Source organism: Heteronotia binoei, chromosome 2 (genome assembly GCF_032191835.1).
Source record: "Heteronotia binoei isolate CCM8104 ecotype False Entrance Well chromosome 2, APGP_CSIRO_Hbin_v1, whole genome shotgun sequence".
Taxonomy (NCBI): domain Eukaryota; kingdom Metazoa; phylum Chordata; class Lepidosauria; order Squamata; family Gekkonidae; genus Heteronotia; species Heteronotia binoei.
The window spans coordinates 152,532,018-152,552,837 of record NC_083224.1 but is presented as its reverse complement, the minus strand read 5'-3'; the positions used below and the strand labels follow the sequence as shown (position 1 = coordinate 152,552,837).

The following is a 20,820-nucleotide window of genomic DNA, read 5'->3' as shown; positions in this document are numbered from 1 at the left end:
TAACAACTGCTTCACACAAAGTTAAGCTTGCAACATGAAGGTGACAAGAGGATAAATCCGCCAGCTTGAGAGAGAAGGAGAGATGCATGTCCAATGAGCGGAAAGAAAACAAAAGAAAAAAACTCGTCTTAAAAGATCCACACACAGAAGCAGCCCTTTCCTCACATTCCTTCTGTCAACTCATTTCTGACTTGGCTTTACAGTACCCGCATCTGCACCCACTACTAATATTATACCCCTTTTTGAAGGAGGAGAAAGTCTGGGGTTAGCAGCAGCAGTGTACCCCTCTGCCCCCCAAAACAAAAAATCCTGGCTGTGTGACTCACTAAATGAAAAAAAACCTGGCTACAGCCCTGACTTTTAAAAATGGGAGGGGGGGGGTTGTTTTTGTCCTGTGTTTCCAGTGATAACTCTGGGAACAGGAGAGGTCTGAATTTGAAACTGGGTTCAGGGAAATAAAGTTTATTTTTCTTCTCCCTGCCCCTTTTTGTGGGTAGGGGGATACCATTAATTTATTCTTGGCTTGCTTTATCACTATATGTTTGACTTGGTAGTATATACTGTTTGTGTTTTGGTTTTTAGGAAGTTTTCAACTTTTTAGAGAAAGTCATCACCTTCTGTAGTCACTTGAACTCCACCCTCTAACAGTGGAGTCCTTAGAGCTGCACATACTTTTTAAAATACATTTTACTTGTCTTGTATAATTAAGAACCCCCTGATCTTCCAGGTGGACCTTCTTAAAAAAGACTTTAACCTTTTAAAAAAAAAAAAACCCTTTTGATTGACTTCCTGTATTTAAATTATATGGGCCATGTGTGTCATAAAGTATAATGCCAGGTAGCTGTGATATAAACCTTATAGTGCACAGACAAACACAATTAAAGGTGGGTTTTTTTTAACTTAAAATAAAACATGCTCAAAACATTACAATGTTTGCAATATTTTGTTTAACAGTTTCTGATAGCTGACCCCTCTTGTTCTGAATTATTGCATCAAAATCTGGAATGTCTGTGCTGTAGCAATCCTGACTATGTTGTTAAGTTGTGTATTTGTGAATTGCGAGTCTACTTTTGATTTATAGAAATGGCTGGGCATTGTGAGCTTTTGTCTGTGCTGGTCAAGAACATGTGAATGCACCATAGACTGAAGGGTATGTGTTTATTTATAAACTATAATCTTCCTCAGAAAAATAACTGCAACCTCTACGAGGCAGTGCAAGTATAGAGAGATAGCCAGTATAGTGGTCATTATCAGCCTACTGTCTGAGAAGCCTGGGTTCAAAATCTGCAGTCCACACAGAAAATGTGCTGGACACACACTCTTAGCCTAATCCATCTCACTATGGATTGTGGTTATTCCTCATCTAAACTATTCCCATTGCTTTCCTATTGAAAAAGACTGGACCAGGGCATGAATACAGTGAAAAGGGGGAGGGAACCCAGTTGCATCCAAGAGAGCCCTGACAAAACAAGCTTAACAACAGAGGGGGGAAGGAGAGAGGGAGAGATAATGTATAGCAAGGCAAAAAGCTCATACCTTGAATAAAACTGTGTTAAAACTCTTAGCCGTGTTTTTTCCATTTCTCCAGTGGAACTGAGGCAGTGGAGCAAAGCAGCCTCTGCTCTTTCCCTCTTCCCCCTCCCTTTTCCCCAAGGGAGGAAGTGGGAGGAGAAGCCTCAGCCAATGAAGGAGCTTGGCTCTGTAGCTCTGCTGCTCTGCTGTTTGATTAAGAGAGCCAGACTGTATCAATTGCAAAGCAGAGCTACAGAGCGAAGCCCGTTTATTGGCTGAGGTTCCTCCTCCATCCTTCTCCCTTGGAGAAAAGGGAAGGGGGGAAGAGGGAAAGAGCCAGAGGCTGCTTGGCTTGGCTGCATCACAGAAAGAAGCACAAAAATGACGACCAAAAAGCAGGCTAGAAACACAAAAATGGTGATCCAAGGAAGCAGGGGAGGGAGTAGAAAGCAAACAAAGGCCATTTGCCGGCGGGTCTGATTGGAGCCCTCTTGGGGGGGTGGCGGACAGATTAGGCCCATGGGCCGCACGTTTGACACCCCTGCCTTAATGGAAGTTCCATTCTGTGTTTTCTTTGCAGCTTTCCAAGCCCAGAATTGCTTCTGCTTCAGCCTGCAAAGACAAGGCAGAAGGAGCTGGGAACTTCGGCAGCTTGGGAGCTTCAAAGAATGAGAAGGGGGGAGGGGGAGAAAAAAGAGCCTAATTAAAGCTCTGGGTGGGTCTGTTTTGGCCTGCGGGCTGGACATTTGACTCTCCTGGTCTAATGGTTAGAGTGTTGGACTAGGATTTGGGAGACCCAGATTCTGGGTGACAGATCCATTTACTTTCTCTGAGCCTGCCCTGCATCACAGGGCTGTTATGAAGATAAAGCGAAGGGGAGGAAAATTATGCAAGTTGTTTTGAGTCCTTATTAGGGAGGTAGGCAAGGTATTGTGCAATTTTTTTGTGTTCCTTGATCATTTTTGACAACAATTGAATGATGATCAAATATTGGTTATTTTGTGTCTGATCAAATATCAGTTCCCGATCTTGATTACTGCTTAAGGGGCAGAAATGCTGATTTACCTATGTAGCATTGTCATCGTATTTTGACACCCATGGCTGCAGTTTCTCTGGTCCAGTTTGTTCAGCTGATGATAGTATCAAAAGATGAACTTACCAACTGCAGGGCTTTCTGTGGCTGTGTAATGTGTTGACAGTGCATATTTAGTGAGGGCATTGAAACTTTACTATGACTTGCCTAAAGTAACCAGCCTTTTGTTTTTCTTGCCGTTTTTAAAGTACTTTGGAAGAAGTTTGTTTCTGCCTCTATCTTCCTATTTTCAGAAATCCAATGCCAGCCATTCAAGTGTTAAATATTCTAATGATCATGTCCAAATTTCTGCATATTGAGAGATTCAGGGACCAAAACTGCACTGACACCTTATTTATCTAAATATTATTTTTGGTATCTTCCCACCACTCTTGTAATGTGATGGTAAATGATGGATGATGTTTTATTTTTGGTTACTGCATTACTAACTCACATTCAAGTTTGTACTGCAACTACCCTGTTACCGTTGCCAGCTATTTTAACACACTCTTCTGTAGCTATGCCAAGTCCCAATTAAATATTTTATGATTAAGCATTAGAAACTTTCTTTCCTCGAAAAAGAAATGGCATTTGTGTGTGTCCAGTGGGGAAAAAACCTGAATAGGCCCACTGTTCTTATGGTGCCTGACCTCCTGAAAATTATCCTTCATGCTAAATTGAAAAGTATCAAATTAGGAATCTGTGCTCTGTTTCAATGCTTACCTTGTAATATTAGGTATTGAGGAATAAAGCAGAAAATATGATTGACAAATACAGGACTGACTTAGATCTTGTAACTAATTAATGAGTTGAGAATTGGTAATTGGCTATTTCTCCAGGAAGAATGGTAGCTCTTGTTCTGTTCTTTGCAAGCAGATCTAGGCTTGGCATATCACACTTGACTGACTAATGCACAATAGGCTTTCATTTGACTAGCATGTTCTGCAGTTGGTCAGTATCTGTTTCAGTCTGAGATTGCTCTTTAGAGCCTTAACTCCTTGCGTGTCTGCTGTTCTCTCCCATGGAGTTTTGTAGGTGCTTGTATTGCAGGTGCTATATTGCAGGTTCTTTTCAGCAGCGACTCTTTGAACAGCTGCAGAAGTAACTTTTAGAGAATTTGCAGTATCCAGCAAGTATGTCTTCCAAGGAGACTCTGGATTAATTTATTAAAAGGTCATATTGCCATAGAGTGAGTACCTGCCTTTCCAATGGTTCCTCTCCCCACCCGCTTTTGAGGTTACAGGTACCAATCACACTGAAGTGACAAGCCATAATTCTAATCAGGGATTATTTTGTAGAAAAATAGGTGGTGGAGCTCATCCAGGGTTTTTTATGCAGCTGCACATACTATTCAATGGACAAGGAGGTGGAACTCTCAGAAGGAGGAGGTGGAACTCTCAGAACGGTTCGGGAGCTGTGCTCCTGTGAGCTCCCACTTGATCTGAGGCCTTATTCTAATACAATAGAGCATACACAGACAAGAAACTTTTTGTTTCAGTGGAAGGTTAACAGGGAGATACGCAGAAATGTCATTTAGAGACACTTCACCCTGCATCCTTCAGTCATAAAACTGAAACCTTGGTGACAATTTCCAGCATCCTGATTTGTTGCAGTATTGGCTGACACTCTGTCTGTCACCACTTCCCACTACCATTGGGTAGCCTCTCTGTCACCCACCTACTGCAGCCTTCCCCACATTCTTGCAGGATTGGCTCGCAATCCATCGCTGCCATGCCATTGGCTGATTCTGCTCTCCCCGCCCGCTACCGGCCCTATCAGGCAAGAACCTCAGCAGAAGGCCACTGACCTCTGAGGGAGACAGTTCTCTGCTGGGGGCTTACTGGTCACTATTGCATCTCCTTAGGCATCTATCTTACTCCTCATTTTTCTTTCTCACTCCTTTCTCCCCCTCTTTTTTCTACCTCCCCCTTCTGTGCTTTCTCTCATTCTTTCTCTGTATATCTGTCTTTCAGTCTTTTTTATTTCTTTCTGTCTGTCTACCTTCCTCCCTTTAATCCACACAAACGGTAGCAGTTCCATCTCTTCAACTGACAAGGAATGTTTGTTCACAGCAGGGAGGGGCCACTTCAGAGGGAGCAAAAGGGAGGCTTGCAGTGGCCTTCTTCACAGTGTCAGTTGCTTGATGCTACCGGTGGCCTTCTTCACAGTTTCAGCTGCTTGATGTGACCAGCCATTTCCTCCCAGGGAACCACAGTTGCCAACCTCCAGGTGCTTGGTCCCCCCCCTCCCACTGAGAAGAAAGACTGTCCTTTTCCCATGTTGAGGCTGCCAGGTTGCCAACTCCAGGTTAGGAAATTCCATATGGCAGAGATCGCCTGTCCTTGAGGAATGTATATGTGAGGGAATTAATGCCTCACTTGGTTGGGTGGGAAGACAGCTAGGGTGGCGGGTATTCACCCAGAGCCTCCTTCTAGAGCCCATTGTATTTTTCTTCACAACAGGCCTTACTCCTAGAATTTTCATAATTTGATATTCCTGGGGGTTTTGCTGTTTCACATGGAAATGAAGGTGTGTAAGTCTGAAAACTGTCTGGCGTAATACTGTCTGGGCCTAAGAACAGGCTATCTCAATTAGCAAATGCAGAACTGATATCTGGCACTGAGTGGCATTGAGAGTCTAAAAATTTCCTAAAATGGAGAAATGCATATTTTAACATTACACAGTACTATATGAATCGTTTGAAAGAAAATATCTATGTATTCAGAAATTAGTTTAATCAGCTGTCAAAACTATAGGCTAGAATTTTTGCTTTCATAACAATTGAGGTATTTATTAATGGAAATAAAAATAGTTATGTTCAAATGTATGTGCTATAGAGAATCAGTTTGGTGTAGTGGTTAAGTGCGCAGACTCTAATCTGGGAGAACTGAATTTAATTCCCCATTCATCCACATGCACCTGCTGGCATGACCTTAGGTCAGTCAAAACTCTGTCAGAGCTCTCTCAGCTCCACCTACCTCTCAGGGTGTCTGTTGTGGGAAGGGGTGAAGTGTGGGGTATAAATTCAATCTCTTCTTTTCTTTTCCTTTTTCATTTCCTTTTTTTCCTTTTTTATAATAAATAAGTGTCCTGTGTTACTACAGCATCAGTCGATAACTGGGTTGGACATAGCTCTGAGTTCAATAGCATCCTATCTGCTGTTCAGATGAGGCCATTGAATACAGTTCAAGATGGTCCTGCAGCATATATTTGTGATATAGACATTGTAGCATAATCTCACTTCTGGAAGCTGTTTGTCTTGGCTGCAATTAAGAATAGATATGTTAGAACAGAATCCAGTGTTGTAATAATGTTCTAGTCTAATTTTATTATCTTCCATTTCTTCCTTCTAGATTTCTGTAGTGAGTGAAATTTGAAATGTTTGATTTGGCAGCTTTCAAATGTATGATGTACAAGTATTTTGACCACTGGTATATTTATTTTAGTTTTTATGCAGATTTTGGTCCTCTCAACTTGGCCATGCTTTATCGATACTGCTGTAAATTAAACAAGAAACTAAAGGTAAGCTAATTTTGTTGCCTCCTAAATATAGGCTTATAGTATGAAGATGTCCTTGATTTCAGCATACTACAATGTCAAATGTGTAGTCATCCTATAGATAAAGCTGTTTTGCCTTGGTAAATCCAAGCTCCCTCATTGGTTGGGACTGGGTAGTACTGAGATGCATCAACCTTTGGCCTGTCCAACCATCAATCAACTGCTCTTACATCGCATTGGCTTTCCTCCACCCATTGCTGGCTTCAGGACAGACAGGGATTGGCTCTCTGGGAAGACTGCTAGGCAGTGGCTGCTTGCTAAGCAACTAACCTTGCTTCTGTCAGTAAAAAGCAACCAAGCTTGGTTTTCTCAGTAAGAGGCGGTGGAGGAGGCCTTTGAGGGAGAACTTATTGGTTGACTGTGCTCCTCTCTCCCACTCGAGTGACTGTTGCTAGCCCGCCTAGCTGCTTCTGTCAGTCAAAGGTAACCAACCTTAGTTCTGGCAGTTTATGACTCTCCCTTCTCTCCCATTGGCTAATTTGCCTGTTGCTTTGCTTTGCAGATGAGGGAGAGAAAGTCTTCTCACAATTGGCTGAGGAAGGGAGGAAGAGGGAAGGCTTTCTCGCAAGTGGCTGAGGACTCCCTTGATTGGCTGAGGACTCCTCCTGTCCTCCTCTGGAAAGGAAATAGACGGGGGGTGGGGGAATGGTGTCCTGTACCAGCAGGCTAGATACTGAGAGAGAGATAGGGAGGGAAAGCGAGAGAGATTGTGAAGTCCTGTGCTTAAGACCAACATCATTATCACTTAAAGGCCTCTGAGGGAGTACTCATTGGGGCCAATCCTGACTAGGGCTGCCAGTTCCAGGTTGGTGGGAAATTCCAGGAGAGACTGTGGTGGAGTTTGAGGAGGGCATAAGAGTTAGGGCTTCTGCCAGCCCCAGGTTCTTACTGTGGAAGCTGACTGGCTGATTTTGGATCATTCACAGACTTTCAGCCTAACCTGCCTCACAAGGTTGTTCAGATCAAAGGAGGGAGAGGAGAATGATGTAAACTGCTATGGTCCCCAACACTGTAGAGAGAGACTACCCTTTTCCTAGGTGGAGGCTGTAGAGGGAGGAGGCGATGGAAAGCTGAAGTCAGAGGGGCAGGTAAAGGGAAGAAGATAGGGTCGCCAACTCCAGGTTAGGAAATTCCTGGAGATTTAAGGGGTGAAGCCTGCAGAGGGTGGAGTTTGAGGAGAGGTGAGACTTCAGACAGGTACAATGCCGTACATTGCACCCTCCAAAACCAGCCATTCCCTCCTTGGGAACCACTGTCACCAATCTCCAGGTGAGGGCTGGAGATCACTCAGAATTAAAACTGTTCCCCTGAGGTGGGGGGGAATGAATGCCTTTACTTGGGTGGGAAGGAAGACAGTGCAGGGGGGAGTTGTCCAGAGCCTCTTTCTAGAGCCTGTTGTATTTTTCTCAACAGGCCTTATTCCTATTTTATATTATAATTAACTGCACGCTTTGGAATTTAAACACTGACAATTTTAGCCTTTCTCCCCTGTCCCAGAACTGAAAACCGATTTCCCCATGTTTGTAGCTAGATCACAAAGGATTTCTTCATGTGATACAGGAGTGAATTGTAATGGAAAGAAAAGTAGGGAAACTGAGAGCAGAGAGATTCTAAATGGAAATCTGGAACACAGATTACCTTGTTTGACTGAAGCAAGGGTCCATCTGGCTTGGTATTCTATCTCTAACAATTGTCAGTCTTAAAGAAACAAACTGGATTTGATGTAGAGTGTCATCCACTGTTGGTCCACCACAACTGGTAATTATTAGTATACTGCCTGTTAACATGAAATAGCATTTTGGGTTGACATGACAAATAGCTGTAGGATTGGTAATACTTTTCCAGAGCTGTTGTACTATATGCAGCAATTAATGTATTTTGTGTAATTGTTGCTTTTGTGTAATTTTTTTTAATGCTCTCATATATTTTTCCTGTAAAGTGTACAAGTGATCTTGCTATTTCTGTCATGATAAAAATTAAAATGGACTCTGGTGATGCATGCTTCAGCCCCCTGATGTTAAATGAATAGCTTTCCTAGCCACAATCCCCAATACTTAGATTTCAATATACTTTGTTTTGGTGATATCAGTAGGAATAAGCAAACACAAAAGGCATGTCCAGTGGTTGAAAGTATCACAGTGTTAAATCCATTGAAATGGCACTTAATGTGACTGTGGAAACACTCTAAGTTAAACTAAGTGAAACTAAAGTAAACTAGTCAGTTACAATAATAAAGTGAAGTAGCTTTTCCTCTGCTCTATTAAATGTTTTGGAGAGGATCAGTGCTTGTAGTAAAGCAGTGCTTGATTTACCTTGCATGTATTTTGCAGAACACTATTTTTGGTAAACAGGGTTATTGTAAAGTTATGAATGGGATGTTGTGTGTTTTTTAAAAAATCCTGTACTATGTATCAGTTCAATATAGGTACAGGGGAGCTATAATGAGCACTATGGAAAAATAAGTGTTGTTGCTTTTCCACCAATCTGTACTTTGCAGGAAAATTTAGTGAAAAGATAAATACTGTCATATAGCAACAAAGAGTACAGTCTTAGTGGAAAATGTAGTATGAGTTCATATCCTATCCCAGAAAAAAATTAGTACAGAATGTGGCTGTTAACCAAAACTTCTGTGTTGTCTTTAAGGGCAGCTTCATGTAGCTTTCACTGCTACTGTGTGTCTCCTGGTAAAGTCTTGTACCATTTGTTTAGGCACTTCTTGCACATAAAGGACATATTTGCAACCAGACTTATTAATGTTACTTGGCTTTACAGAAGGGTTTTTCAGAAAGAGTCTCACAATTGCCTATTAAAACAGTTGAAACTGCTCCCACAAAAAAGCATGAATCAGTTTTCAGATCCAACTCATACCAAGTTATTCTTTTTTTTTTAAATACCAGGCTGATATTTTTGTGTGTGTATGTACACACACACACATAGGCACACACAAACACCTCCCCCCAAATAGTATAAAGAAAATACAGAAATGAAAAAGCGTTTATGTCAAAAACTAACAAAAATAAATATTTCTCCCTAACACTCCATTACATTAGAAGGGTTTTTGGAACACTGTCTTTAAGATACAATAAAATTACTTAGTTGGCATACATTTATATTCAACATCTTACATTTCAAATTTCATAGCTAATCTGTTTCTCAGATTTATTTGTTGCACCATTGCTGAATACTCAATACTGCATATTCACTATTACTTTTGACAAATAGGTTGTATAACAAAAATAGAGGGTAAATAATTATATATCATATAATAGAAAGTAGATATTTTGAAACTGTAGAAGTAATGGCATCAAAGCTGTAATTTAAGCAAGTGATTATTGTCTGAGGAATGCCTAATAAATAAAGTCGCATCAAGAATTTCGCTTGTTAATGTCTTCTCTGTTTTAAAAAAGTTGTGTTGGATGGCTTTGCACAGATGTGGTGGTGTAAAGTGCTAAAAGGTCACAGCTGACTTTTGGCTAGGGTTGTCAAGTCCAGTTTAAGAAATATCTGGGGATTTGTGGGTGGAACCAGGAGACACTGGGAGTGGAGCCAGAAGTAAGGTTGTGACAAGCAAAGGGAGTTCTGGCCCTCACATTTAAAGGGACTGCACACCTTTTAAATGCCTTCCCTTTATTGGAAATAATGAAGGATAGGGGCACTTTCTTTTGGGGCTCATAGAATTGGACCCCCTGGTCCAATCCTTTTGAAACTTGGAGGGTGTTTTGAGGAGAGGCATTGGATGCTATGCTGCAAATTTGGTGCCTCTGTATCAGAAAACAGGGTGCCCCTACAGCCCCAGATACCCACGAATCTATTCTCCATTATACCCTATGGGAATTGGTCTCCATAGGGAATACTGGAGTGCCCAGCAGACATTTCCCTCCTCCCCCCCTTTCTGATGACCCTGAAGCAGGGGGAGGGCCTCCAATCTGGGGATCCCCTGCCCCCCACCTGGGGATTGGCAACCCTACTTTTGTCTATCCTGTAGGGTTTTCTAGACAAGAGACATTCAAAGGTGGTTTGCCATTTCCTGCCTCTGGTGTCACACCCTTGGTATTCTTTGGAGGTCTCCCGTCTAAATATTTGCCAGGACGTGACCCTCTTTTAGCTTCCAGTGAGATTAGGCTAGTCTGTGCTATCCAGATCAGAGAAAACTACAAAATGTCTGTAGTTGGTTGCCATTTTCACCACAAGGTAGGCCTCCTCCTTCCTTCTTTGGGCTGCTGCTGCTACATCATAGCTTGGGTTTGCCCAGCTCCCTCTGCTGCTTCCTGCTTCCTTCCAAGCCTCCTTCCTACTTCCTTCCAAACCAAGCCTCCCTCCCTTCCATTGGCTTAGGGCTCCTCCTTTGGGAGGAAGGGAGGGTGAGGCGAAGAGTGAGAGAGAGCCCCACCGAAGAGAGAGAGCAAAGTCTGAGTCCTGTGGCTCCTTTAAGACCAGCAATGTTTTATTTCAGGTATAAGCTTTTGTGCACTTCTTCAGAGGGAGGGAGGGTGGGGTGGGTAGATGGATTTTTCTGACAAGCATAATTTACATTGAGATCACCATGCTCTGCTGCTTTCTTTGAGACTTGTTATGTCTCTGTCTCTCCCCCACTCAGCCAGAGTAAGAATTTGTCTTACCCAAATTCAGTTTCAGCCAACTCTGCTTTAACCACTCAGCCACAACTTCTAAACCCTCAACTGAGTTCATGGAAATGCTGTCCATTCAGCTGATCAGCAGAAAAAGTTGGGTGTCATCAGCATATTAATGACATTGTAGCCCAAATCTCTGCACTAGCTGAGCAAGCGGGTGCATGTAGATGTTAAATAACAGGGAGAGTCATGTCCCCGGGGGGACCCAGCATTCAAACCATGAACCTTGGCAACACTTGACCCTCCCAATACCACCTTCTGTCCCCAACCCTGAAGAAATGAGGCAAGCCATTGTAGGGCTACTCCACAAATCCCAGCATCAGTGAGGTGGTGAGTCAGAAGGTGGTGGTCGACTATGTCTAATGCTGTTGTAAGATCAAGCAGTATTAGCAGTGCTGACCTGCCTTAATCCAGCTGCCTGTAAAGATCATCTGTGAGGGCGACCAGCGCCAACTCCATCCTGTTGCCAGGGCAGAAACTGGATTGGAATGGGTTTGGATTGGAATGACACTGATGTGTCATCCAGAAATTTCTGGAGCTGTTCAGCCACTGCTCTCTCCGTGACCTTACCCAGAAATGGAAGATTAGAAACTGGGTGCTAATTGGCTGGATCTCTAGGATCTAAGTTTGAACTTTTTAATAGTGGAGTAACCATTGTCTACTTCAGCTCTCCTGGAAAAGTCCCTGATCCCAGGGACAAGTTAGTAAAATCTTCCAAGGGACCTCGTAGCCCCTCACTGATGGCTTTCACCAGCCAATGAGGGGCACAGATCAAAGAGGCAGGTGATCGGCCTAACAGGATCTGAATCCTGTCTATATCGGCTTGGGAGAACCAGCTGAAGGTGTTGAGAACAAAATACAAAGACAGCCAAGGGGCCTCGAGTTCATGTATGAGCCAGAGCAGAGGCAGAATCACTGGGTCAAGGTCACCAGTGAACTTTATGGCTGGGGCTTGGACCCGGCTATCCCCAATTGTCAGTAAACAGTCAAAGTTACGGCTCATGATTAACTCTGTCATCAGGAAGTCAACAATATTCAGTACTTTGGCTGAATCATGCCCATAGTTTGTATTTGCCCTGCTATAAACAACTATGCAAAAAGTTATTAGTAATCTCTCGGCTTGGCTTCGCGAACGAAGATTTAAGAAGGGTGCAATAGTCCACGTTTGCTGCAGGCTCGCTGGTGGCTGACAAGACCAATGTGGGACAGGCAGGTCCGGCCACAGCGGCTGCAGGGAAAAGTCTGATTTAGGGTTGGTCCTGTAGCAGTGCGATTCTTCCTCAATCTCCTTTTGTCCTCAAGACCAGCTATGCGTGCGTTCTCAAAGGAAGAGACAGCCTGGTGGATGGTGTGCCTCCATGCTTTGCGATCTGAGGCTAGGTCAGACCACTGGTGATGGTTGATGTGACAGGTGCTAAGGGATTTCTTCAAGGAGTCCTTGTACCTCTTCTTTGGTGCCCCTCTATTTCGATGGCCGGTGGAGAGTTCGCCATACAGGGCAATCTTGGGAAGGCGGTGGTTTTCCATCCTAGAAATATGCCCTGCCCAGCGCAGCTGCGTCTTCAACAGCAGTGCCTCGATGCTGGTAACCTCTGCCCGCTTGAGGACTTCAGTGTTGGTCACAAAGTCACTCCAGTGGATGTTGAGGATGGTGCGAAGGCAGCGCTGATGAAAGCGCTCAAGGAGTCGCAGGTGATGACGGTATAAAACCCACGATTCGGAGCCATAGATGAGGGTTGTCATCACAACCGCTTTGTAAACATTGATCTTTGTGCCTTTTTTCAGATGCTTGTTGCTCCACACTCTTTTGTGCAGTCGGCCAAATGCACGGTTTGCCTTTGCCAGCCTGTTGTCAATCTCCTTGTCGATCTTGGCATCTGAGGAGATGATGCACCCCAGGTAGCTGAACTGCTGGACTGTCTTCAGAACTGATTCACCCACAGTGATGCAGGGAGGGTGATAATCTTCCTGGGGTGCAGGCTGGTGGAGAACTTCTGTCTTCTTCAGATTAACTTCTAGGCCGAATAGCTTGGCAGCCTCTGCAAAGCAGGACGTCATATGCTGCAGAGCTGATACCGAGTGGGAGACGAGTGCAGCATCATCAGCAAACAGTAGCTCTCGGATGAGTTTTTCCATTGTCTTGGAGTGTGCCTTTAGTCGCCTCAGGTTGAACAGGCTGCCATCGGTGCGATAGCGGATGTAGACACCATCGTCCTCATCTAGATCTACTGCGGCTCTTTGAAGCATCATGCTAAAGAAGATCGTAAAGAGAGTTGGCGCGAGAACGCAGCCTTGCTTTACACCTGTGCCTATTGGGAAGGACTCCGAGAGGTCGTTGCAGTGTCTGACTTGGCCTCGCTGGTCTTCATGTAGCTGGATGATCATGCTGAGGAACCTTGGGGGACATCCTAAACGTTCCAAGATTTGCCACAGGCCTTTCCTGCTAACGGTATCGAAAGCTTTGGTAAGGTCGACAAAAGTCACATACAGAGCCTTGTTCTGTTCCCTGCATTTCTCTTGGAGCTGCCTGAGAACAAATACCATGTCGGTGGTGCTCCTGTTAGCTCTGAAGCCGCACTGGCTCTCTGGGAGGAGTTCTTCTGCAATGGTGGGCACCAGTCTGTTCAGGAGTATTCTGGCAAGGATTTTGCCTGCGATGGAGAGCAGGGTTATCCCCCGGTAGTTGGAGCAGTCTGACTTTTCCCCTTTGTTCTTGTATAGGGTGATGATGATTGCATCGCGAAAGTCCTGTGGTAATTTGCCTTGTTCCCAGCAGGTGACAAGTACTTTGTGAAGTGAGCTATGTAGTACTGTGCCCCCATGCTTCCAGATCTCTGGTGGAATTCCATCAACTCCTGCTGCCTTGCCACTTTTCAGTTGGTTGATGGCTTTAACAGTCTCTTCTAGGGTGGGGATCTCATCCAACTCTGTTTTCACTGGTTGAAGTGGGGTGAGGTGGATTGCTGAATCTTGAACTACGCGGTTGGCACTGAAGAGAACCTGAAAATACTCCGACCACCGGTTCAATATGGATGCCTTGTCTGTGAGGAGCACTTGGCCGTCTGCACTATGCAAGGGACTCTGAGCCTGATATGATGGACCATATACTGCCTTCAGGGCTTCGTAGAACCCTCTTAAATCACCAGTGTCTGCACACAGCTGGGTTCTCTCTGCAAGCTTGGTCCACCACTCGTTCTGAATGTCTCGAAGCTTGCGCTGGAGGTTGCTACATGCAGCGCGAAAGGTTGCTTTTTTCCCAGGACAGGAGGGCTGAGCAAGATGTGCTTGGTAGGCAGATCTCTTTTTTGCCAGTAATTCTTGGATCTCTTGATTGTTCTCATCAAACCAGTCCTTGTTCTTCCTTGTGGAGAACCCGAGGACTTCTTCAGAGATCTGCAGGACGGTAGTTTTTAGGTGTTCCCAGAGTGCTTCTGGAGAAGGGTCTGTGGGGCAACTGAGGTCCTCAATTCTTGACTGGAGTTTTGCCTGGAAGGCAGCTTTAACTTCGGCTGACTGGAGGCTGCCAACCTGAAACTTCCTCCGAGGGATACCTCCTCTCCTGGGTGTGGGTTTAAAGTGAAGACGGAGATTGCAGCGTACAAGACGATGATCCGTATGACATTCTGCGCTGGGCATTACTCGGGTGTGTAAGACATCTCGAAGGTCTCTCTGGCGCACCAGAATGTAGTCGATAAGGTGCCAATGCTTGGACCGTGGGTGCATCCAGGTTGTCTTCAGACTGTTCTTCTGCTGGAAGATAGTGTTGGTGATGGTGAGCTGGTGCTCCATGCAGAATTCTAGCAGGAGGCGCCCGTTGTCATTGCAGTTGCCAATGCCGTGTTTGCCAAGTACTCCTTTCCAGGCTTCCGAGTCTTTACCTACTCTGGCATTGAAGTCACCAAGGATGATCACCTTGTCCTCTGTAGGGGTCTTCCGTACGAAGTTGCGTAGATCAGCATAGAACTTGTTCTTTTCTGCAGGATCTGCTTGAAGGGTTGGGGCATACACACTGAAGAGTGTTGCATGCTGCTTGTTTTGAAGTGGGAGGCGCATGGACATGATGCGATCTGAGTGACCTGTTGGAAGGTTTTCGAGTTTGGAGGCAATGGAGTTCCTGACCATGAAGCCAACGCCAGAAAGGCGGCTCTCAGCCTTTGACTTACCCGACCAGTAGAGGGTATAGCCAGCACCGTGTTCTTGAAGACTACCTTCCTCAGGGAAACGGACCTCACTGAGAGCTGCTATGTCGATATTCAACCTGAGAAGTTCGTGGGCAACTAGAGCAGAGCGTCGTTCAGGGCGACCACTGCCTACTGTGTCAAGCATGGTTCTGATGTTCCAACACGCAAGCTTTAGTCTTTGCACACTTTGTGAGGCAGGTGCATGCCTTTTCTTTGTTGTTATTTTTCGACCGCAAGTAAGGATGCCCGTTGACCGCGGCTAGCCAACTGGGGTGGGGGAGACGAGCTTTGTTTAGGCCACCTTTTCTAGGCCCCTCTCCGTGTGGAGCAAGCAGTGCTGTCCCTAGATAAGGCTGCTTGGTCGTTCAGGGTGCTGCCGAAAGATGCTTTCGTCTCCGGGTTAGCATCAGGCGACCAATATCCTGAACCGCCTACATGCAGGATCGGGACTGCGGCTTCCAGTGGCACCTTCCACCTGCCGTTTCGCCCCTTGCCTATCGCTGCAGGACTTGATGCGTTGTGGGTTGTGTGTGTGGATATGCCCTTCAGGCCTGCGCAGAGGAATTTTTTTAGGTGAAGCGCAGTGTGCGCGGTACTGGCTCCACCCTTTCACCTGGGGGTCATCTGCCATGGCCCAGTAAGCCGGGACGCCGGCAGTGAGTCCTCCAGGTGGTAGGTGTTACATTAACGAGCTCTATCTGCCCGGGTTTGATGTTAGAGTTTTCCTTCTCTTAGGCTGACGAGGTTGGTGGGCCCAGCCTGCCCATCCGGTTATACCGCCGGACACTTCGGTCGCACCATGACGTAGCAAACTCTGTGAAAACGGGGGGGACCAGCGAGAAGGTGTTGCTACGGATGCAGTAATGCAGGAGAGGCCATTGCAGTGACCATCTGCCAGGCATAGCCAGACAGTGACCACGCGGCGTTCACTACACCGGGAGAGGAGAGGCTATGTATTGCGCATGCATTTTCCCTGGGGGGGTAGGATTCCCAGAGGGAGCCCACCCCCCACCACCCCCCAGCACTGCATGTACTACTAGATTAAAGGTAGCAGGAACTTATGCAGAACCATTTTTTAATTTCCGTACCTCTAACCTGTACATCACATAGAATATAAAAATGTAAAAATGTAATTTATTAGTAATAAATGATATTTAAAATACTTAATCCAGTGGTTTTAACTGTTGTGTGCTGGTTACATACCGAAATAAATTATTTTGAATTTTTGAATCCAGTTAATGTAATATTTAAAAATGAATTCTTAAAGAAACCTGCTGATAGTGATACAAATTGCAGCAGTACATATCTGTAGCTCCATTAGTAAATGGCCAAGCAAAACAAGCAGGGGTTGTTTATACTGGAGAAAGTTGTCAGTGTACTGATGGCTTTAAAATATATTTCACTTTAAAATATTGGTACAACTGTGGGTAATAATTTTCTTGACTTTCTGTGCTACATAGTTAGTATGTAATAAAATACACAAACCTAAATTCTGATAATATAGAAGCAATGCTTTTGATAATTGCCTTGCTGCCAAGGGTCCGGTTAGTTCTGCATTCTATTTCAGGCAGTGGTCAGCCATAGCCTGCAGGACACTCACACAAAGGTGATCATGTTATAATTGTGCCTGGATTATAACTGCTGTTTGAGCAGAAATGCACTGGTTGTACATTCTGACTTGCTTGATTGCCAAATACTGTTTGTTGGGCTAATTATAAATGGAGATCCCCAACTATACTTGCAGCAGACTGTGCAATAGCATAAACAGCCTAAGTATTTTATGACTACTGAAAGACACAACACTTCTTCACAATATTGTGCATCTTTGTCCTATAATTTTTAATCTTAGTGTAGAAACTGTTCAGCCTCCTGAACGTATAACATTACAAAACACATGATATGTGAAAATACATGTTTCTGTTTGAGCAACCAGAAAAAGGGAAAAAAAATCTTCAACTAACCCAGGAATAGGGAATCAAAGTTGAAGAAAAATCCATATACAGAAGTAAATGAAAACAGCTAGCTGGCTTGAAACTATTTTCAACTGAAGAATTCTTCTAATATAAAATGTAATATCATGCACTGTCTAAATATTGTTAACATTAACCTTTATAATATATCAAATATATGCTAAAATCAAACTCATTTTGATGTAACAGTATTCATCAGTAATAGCTAAGTATTTTACAAGGGTTGTGAATTAAAATATGCATCTGTTTGATATTGAAGGCTGACAGAAAGGTCCTGTAGTTTATACATTTGGCTTACTGGAGGCAGCAGTATATCCTAAGGGCTTGTACAAAATATCCTGAACATGTTAACCTGTAAAAATTATCACCATCCAGCAAATTACAGTGGATTGAATCCAGCAATGGAAAGTTTACTTGGAAAGTTTACTTGGCATGGATTGCTTGCGCAAGCAACAGCACAATGGCTGAACCAACACATAGTGTTTTAATGCAGTAAGGCTTGTCAGTGTGCATGGAGCACTAGAACGTACAACAGATGGTTCACATGATATTGTTTGGTTTGGAAATTATATCAGGAGAAATATATTGTACTGTATCTTGTGTGTGCAGAAAAGACAGTGGGGAATACATCCCCTTTCATGTAGACCAAGCAGATAGATACTTAGGGACAGGGCTTTTTTTGAGCAGAAATGCACAGGAATGCAGTTCTGGCTGGCTTGGTGTGAGGGGGTGTGGCCTAATATGTAAATGAGTTCCTGCTGGGCCTTTTCTACTTGTACAAGGACTTATGCATGCATAAATCTTTGATGCCATCCTATCTGATATAACTGCTGTTTAGAAATGTTTTTTTTATATTATTTAAAAATCTCATTTGCCAAAGCCTCTGACAAATTGGAGGAAAAACACTCAGCCCATTTGATCATAAAAAAATTATTAAACCAACAAACTTATTCTGGGTTGAGTTCAAAATTGTGACACCACCAAAAGTATAACCTGTTTAGATTCTTTACAAGAGTGAAAAGGAGAGCAGAATGTTATTGGTCTGTAAAGAGACTAAATATCAAGCTAATGTTTAGAAAATGAATAAAGCTTTGTGACATACAAAAGCCCTGCTGGGCTTTTGGAAAGAAATACTGCAACCAGAAGCCATTTAGGATATTTTGTTTGTCTGTTTGTTTTTATTTTGATTTTAATTCCACCCTCCCTGCCAGAGGGCTAAGAGCAGATTACATCAAATAATATACATTAGATAAGCACAGTACTTCAGTGTTAAAACAGTCCTAGATTAAAATAGACAGCCATCAATTAAAATATGATGAACTCAAGTTGAAGCTGCTGGCTTTTAAAGAATCATTTGTATATATAATTCCCCTATGGTGGTGGTCAAATGGAGCTCATCCATTGGCTTACAGGTACATTTAATGCACTCAACAAATAAATGCCCTATCATGTACCAGTCACCACCAATGTTTCCTCTAAGCTGCAGAGTCTTGTGAGCAAAAATTCTCCTTTTTGTGAGCTACTGGTATTAAAGTTGTGAACTACTGGCATTAAAGTTGTGATTTACTGCATAAATTATTGTGCTCTGGGGTCATTCTTCCTGAGCTAAGACAAAAATGTGTGAGCTGGAAGCTAAAAATCTGTGAGCTAGCTCACGCTAACTCAGCTTAGAGGGAACACTGGTCACCACCTCTGAGTTCCTATTGGCTGACTCCCCTATCCCTCACCTAATGCAGGTCTGGAAACACTGAACAAACTGCCAAAGTAGTCTTACCTCAGAGATAGACACATCTCAAACACTTCTCTTTGTCCTCTCCATCAATCTGCCTCAGAAAGGGCTGCCACTCTACTGCAGCCTCACAAAGCATTTCCTCAGAGGTCATGACTGCTGCCTCTTTCCTGTCACTCCCTACCTCCCTCTTTCCCACTGGGGAAGCTGCTAGCCAGAGGCTGCTGCTAGGCAACCAGTGTTGCATTCATCTGAATATAGCCATAGAGTCCACCCTCCAAAACAGTTATTTTCTCCAGGGGGAGAGAAATCTGTTTTCTGGAGTTCAGTTGTGATCCTAGGAGACCATCCGGCTCCACCTGGACGTTGGCTATGCTAGGCCTGGCAGCACCCTCTGGGTGACTTGATGCCACCTGACTGAACAGGCCGGGTTTCTTGCTCTTGTTCAGCAGCAGCCCTACTATGACTGACAGTGTGATTTAGAAGCTGCCAACTCCAGGTTGGGAAGTTCTTGGAGATTTGAGGTGTGGAGCCTGTAGAAGGTAGGGTTTGAGGAAGGGTGTGACATACTGATGCTATGCCATAGACTCTACCTTCCAAACCAGCCATTTCCTCCTGGGGAACCACTGCTGCTAATCTCCAGGTGATGGAGTTACAACTGCTCAGAATTACAACTGCTCTTTAGATTGCAGAGATCAGCTCCTCTTGAGGTACGGGTGGAGTGAATAGCAAGGGGGGCATTCCCCCAGAGCCTCTTTCTAGGACCTGTTGTATTTTTATCCGCTACGGGCCTTATTCCTAGTGTGTGTGTTTGTGTGTATATACAAGTCAAACTAATTTCTGGATCTTCTCTCCCTTCCCTATGCCATGGTACTGGGGTTGGTAGGCAACGAAGTTCACTAATATTCCTGAGAGCTCAGTTTGGGGGGGGGGATCTCCCCCCCTGCCCCCCCCATTTTTATTTCTTATTTTTGAGCTTTTCCTGACAACTTGAGGTCTCTGCATATGTAGCCCTATTTGGTGTAGGTTTTTTGATATGCGTCCCTGTGGCAAATTTTAGAACATATGAGTTATGCATATTAAACTCAGAAATGTTATGAGTCTGAAGTTGTTTCAAATCAGTTATTTCCGTTCACTTGCATATTTGGATTTTTCATCAACTTTTTCTATTCTGTTGGTGTTTAACCATGAAGAAATTATTTTTTCCCTGCTCCAATCTTTGTGGGTTCAGTTATTCAGGTCTTGGTATTTGGTGTTTCTATCTTTTTTACAAGTAGCATGGTTACATCAGGCAAATTCTTGGGTACACCGAGGCAACATGAGAGCACTGAAATCCCAAACTGGTGATATATTGGGGAATGGTTGGCTGCCATGCCTTCAGGTAATGGTTTGGGGCAGTAGTTATCATTTACTTCCGTCAGTCTCTGCTATTTTCATCTGACATCTCTACTACTGAGTTGAAACTGTTTTAAGTCTATTTTGTTAATAAAGTTGCTGGGGGGGTTTTGGCTGCCTGATTAGTCATTCAATTCCTCCCTACTTTTACTACGCACCCAAGAACAAAATGTATACCCTGTTAATGAGAGAGGTCTAACATTTTACATTGCTTTTTTTTGTGGTAAAGAAGTGGACTGATCTACATGTCTTGGATTGTAATTCTAATCTGCAGATGTCTGATAGCATTCCCTCTACCTTTTGTGCTGGTGATGAATGAGGCTACTTTTTATGCAGATGTCCACCGTTTGTCATAAAAAGTTGACAGCTAAAGCTCTCTGTTAAACTATTCACAAGGATCAGAGGTGTATCATAAATTATAGGCACGTTCAGCTGTCGTCTGGTGCATTTTCTTGTGACCATCAGTAATACTGGTTCTGGTTCAAGGGAATTCAGTCTACCTCTCCCAGTGAATCCTAAGAGATGATATAGGCAGGTGTTGGGAAAGTAGCTATGATTAACTTATCCTGGGCACTGCTTCTTTACAAGGATAGGTGGGCTAAAGAATGAAAGTTAAGAAGGGACAGCAACTTGATAATTCTCTGTTCAGCAAGCTTTAGGGGCAGCTTTTTCATGCTTGCTTTAGCATAACCAAGGAGGGAACATACTTGAAATAAGGAAGTGCCACAGTAAGCAGAGCTTGATAGGATTTTTCTCTTCTGCCTGTATTTGA

The 20,820-nt window shown here is 43.8% G+C and overlaps 2 protein-coding genes across 5 annotated transcripts in view; one reads left to right on the top strand and one right to left on the bottom strand.

The window, feature by feature from the left end:
• The window catches only part of SLC30A7 (solute carrier family 30 member 7), a 190,813-nt gene that overhangs the window by 88,364 nt on the left and 81,629 nt on the right, over window positions 1–20,820 (bottom strand). The window lies entirely within an intron of this gene.
• The window catches only part of CDC14A (cell division cycle 14A), a 104,367-nt gene that overhangs the window by 12,273 nt on the left and 71,274 nt on the right, over window positions 1–20,820 (top strand). For all 4 annotated transcript variants that reach the window (XM_060232271.1, XM_060232270.1, XM_060232269.1 and 1 more), the window contains exon 3: window positions 6,031–6,106. In XM_060232271.1, coding sequence (XP_060088254.1) covers window positions 6,031–6,106 — 76 coding nt within the window. The remainder of the gene's footprint in view (window positions 1–6,030; window positions 6,107–20,820) is intronic.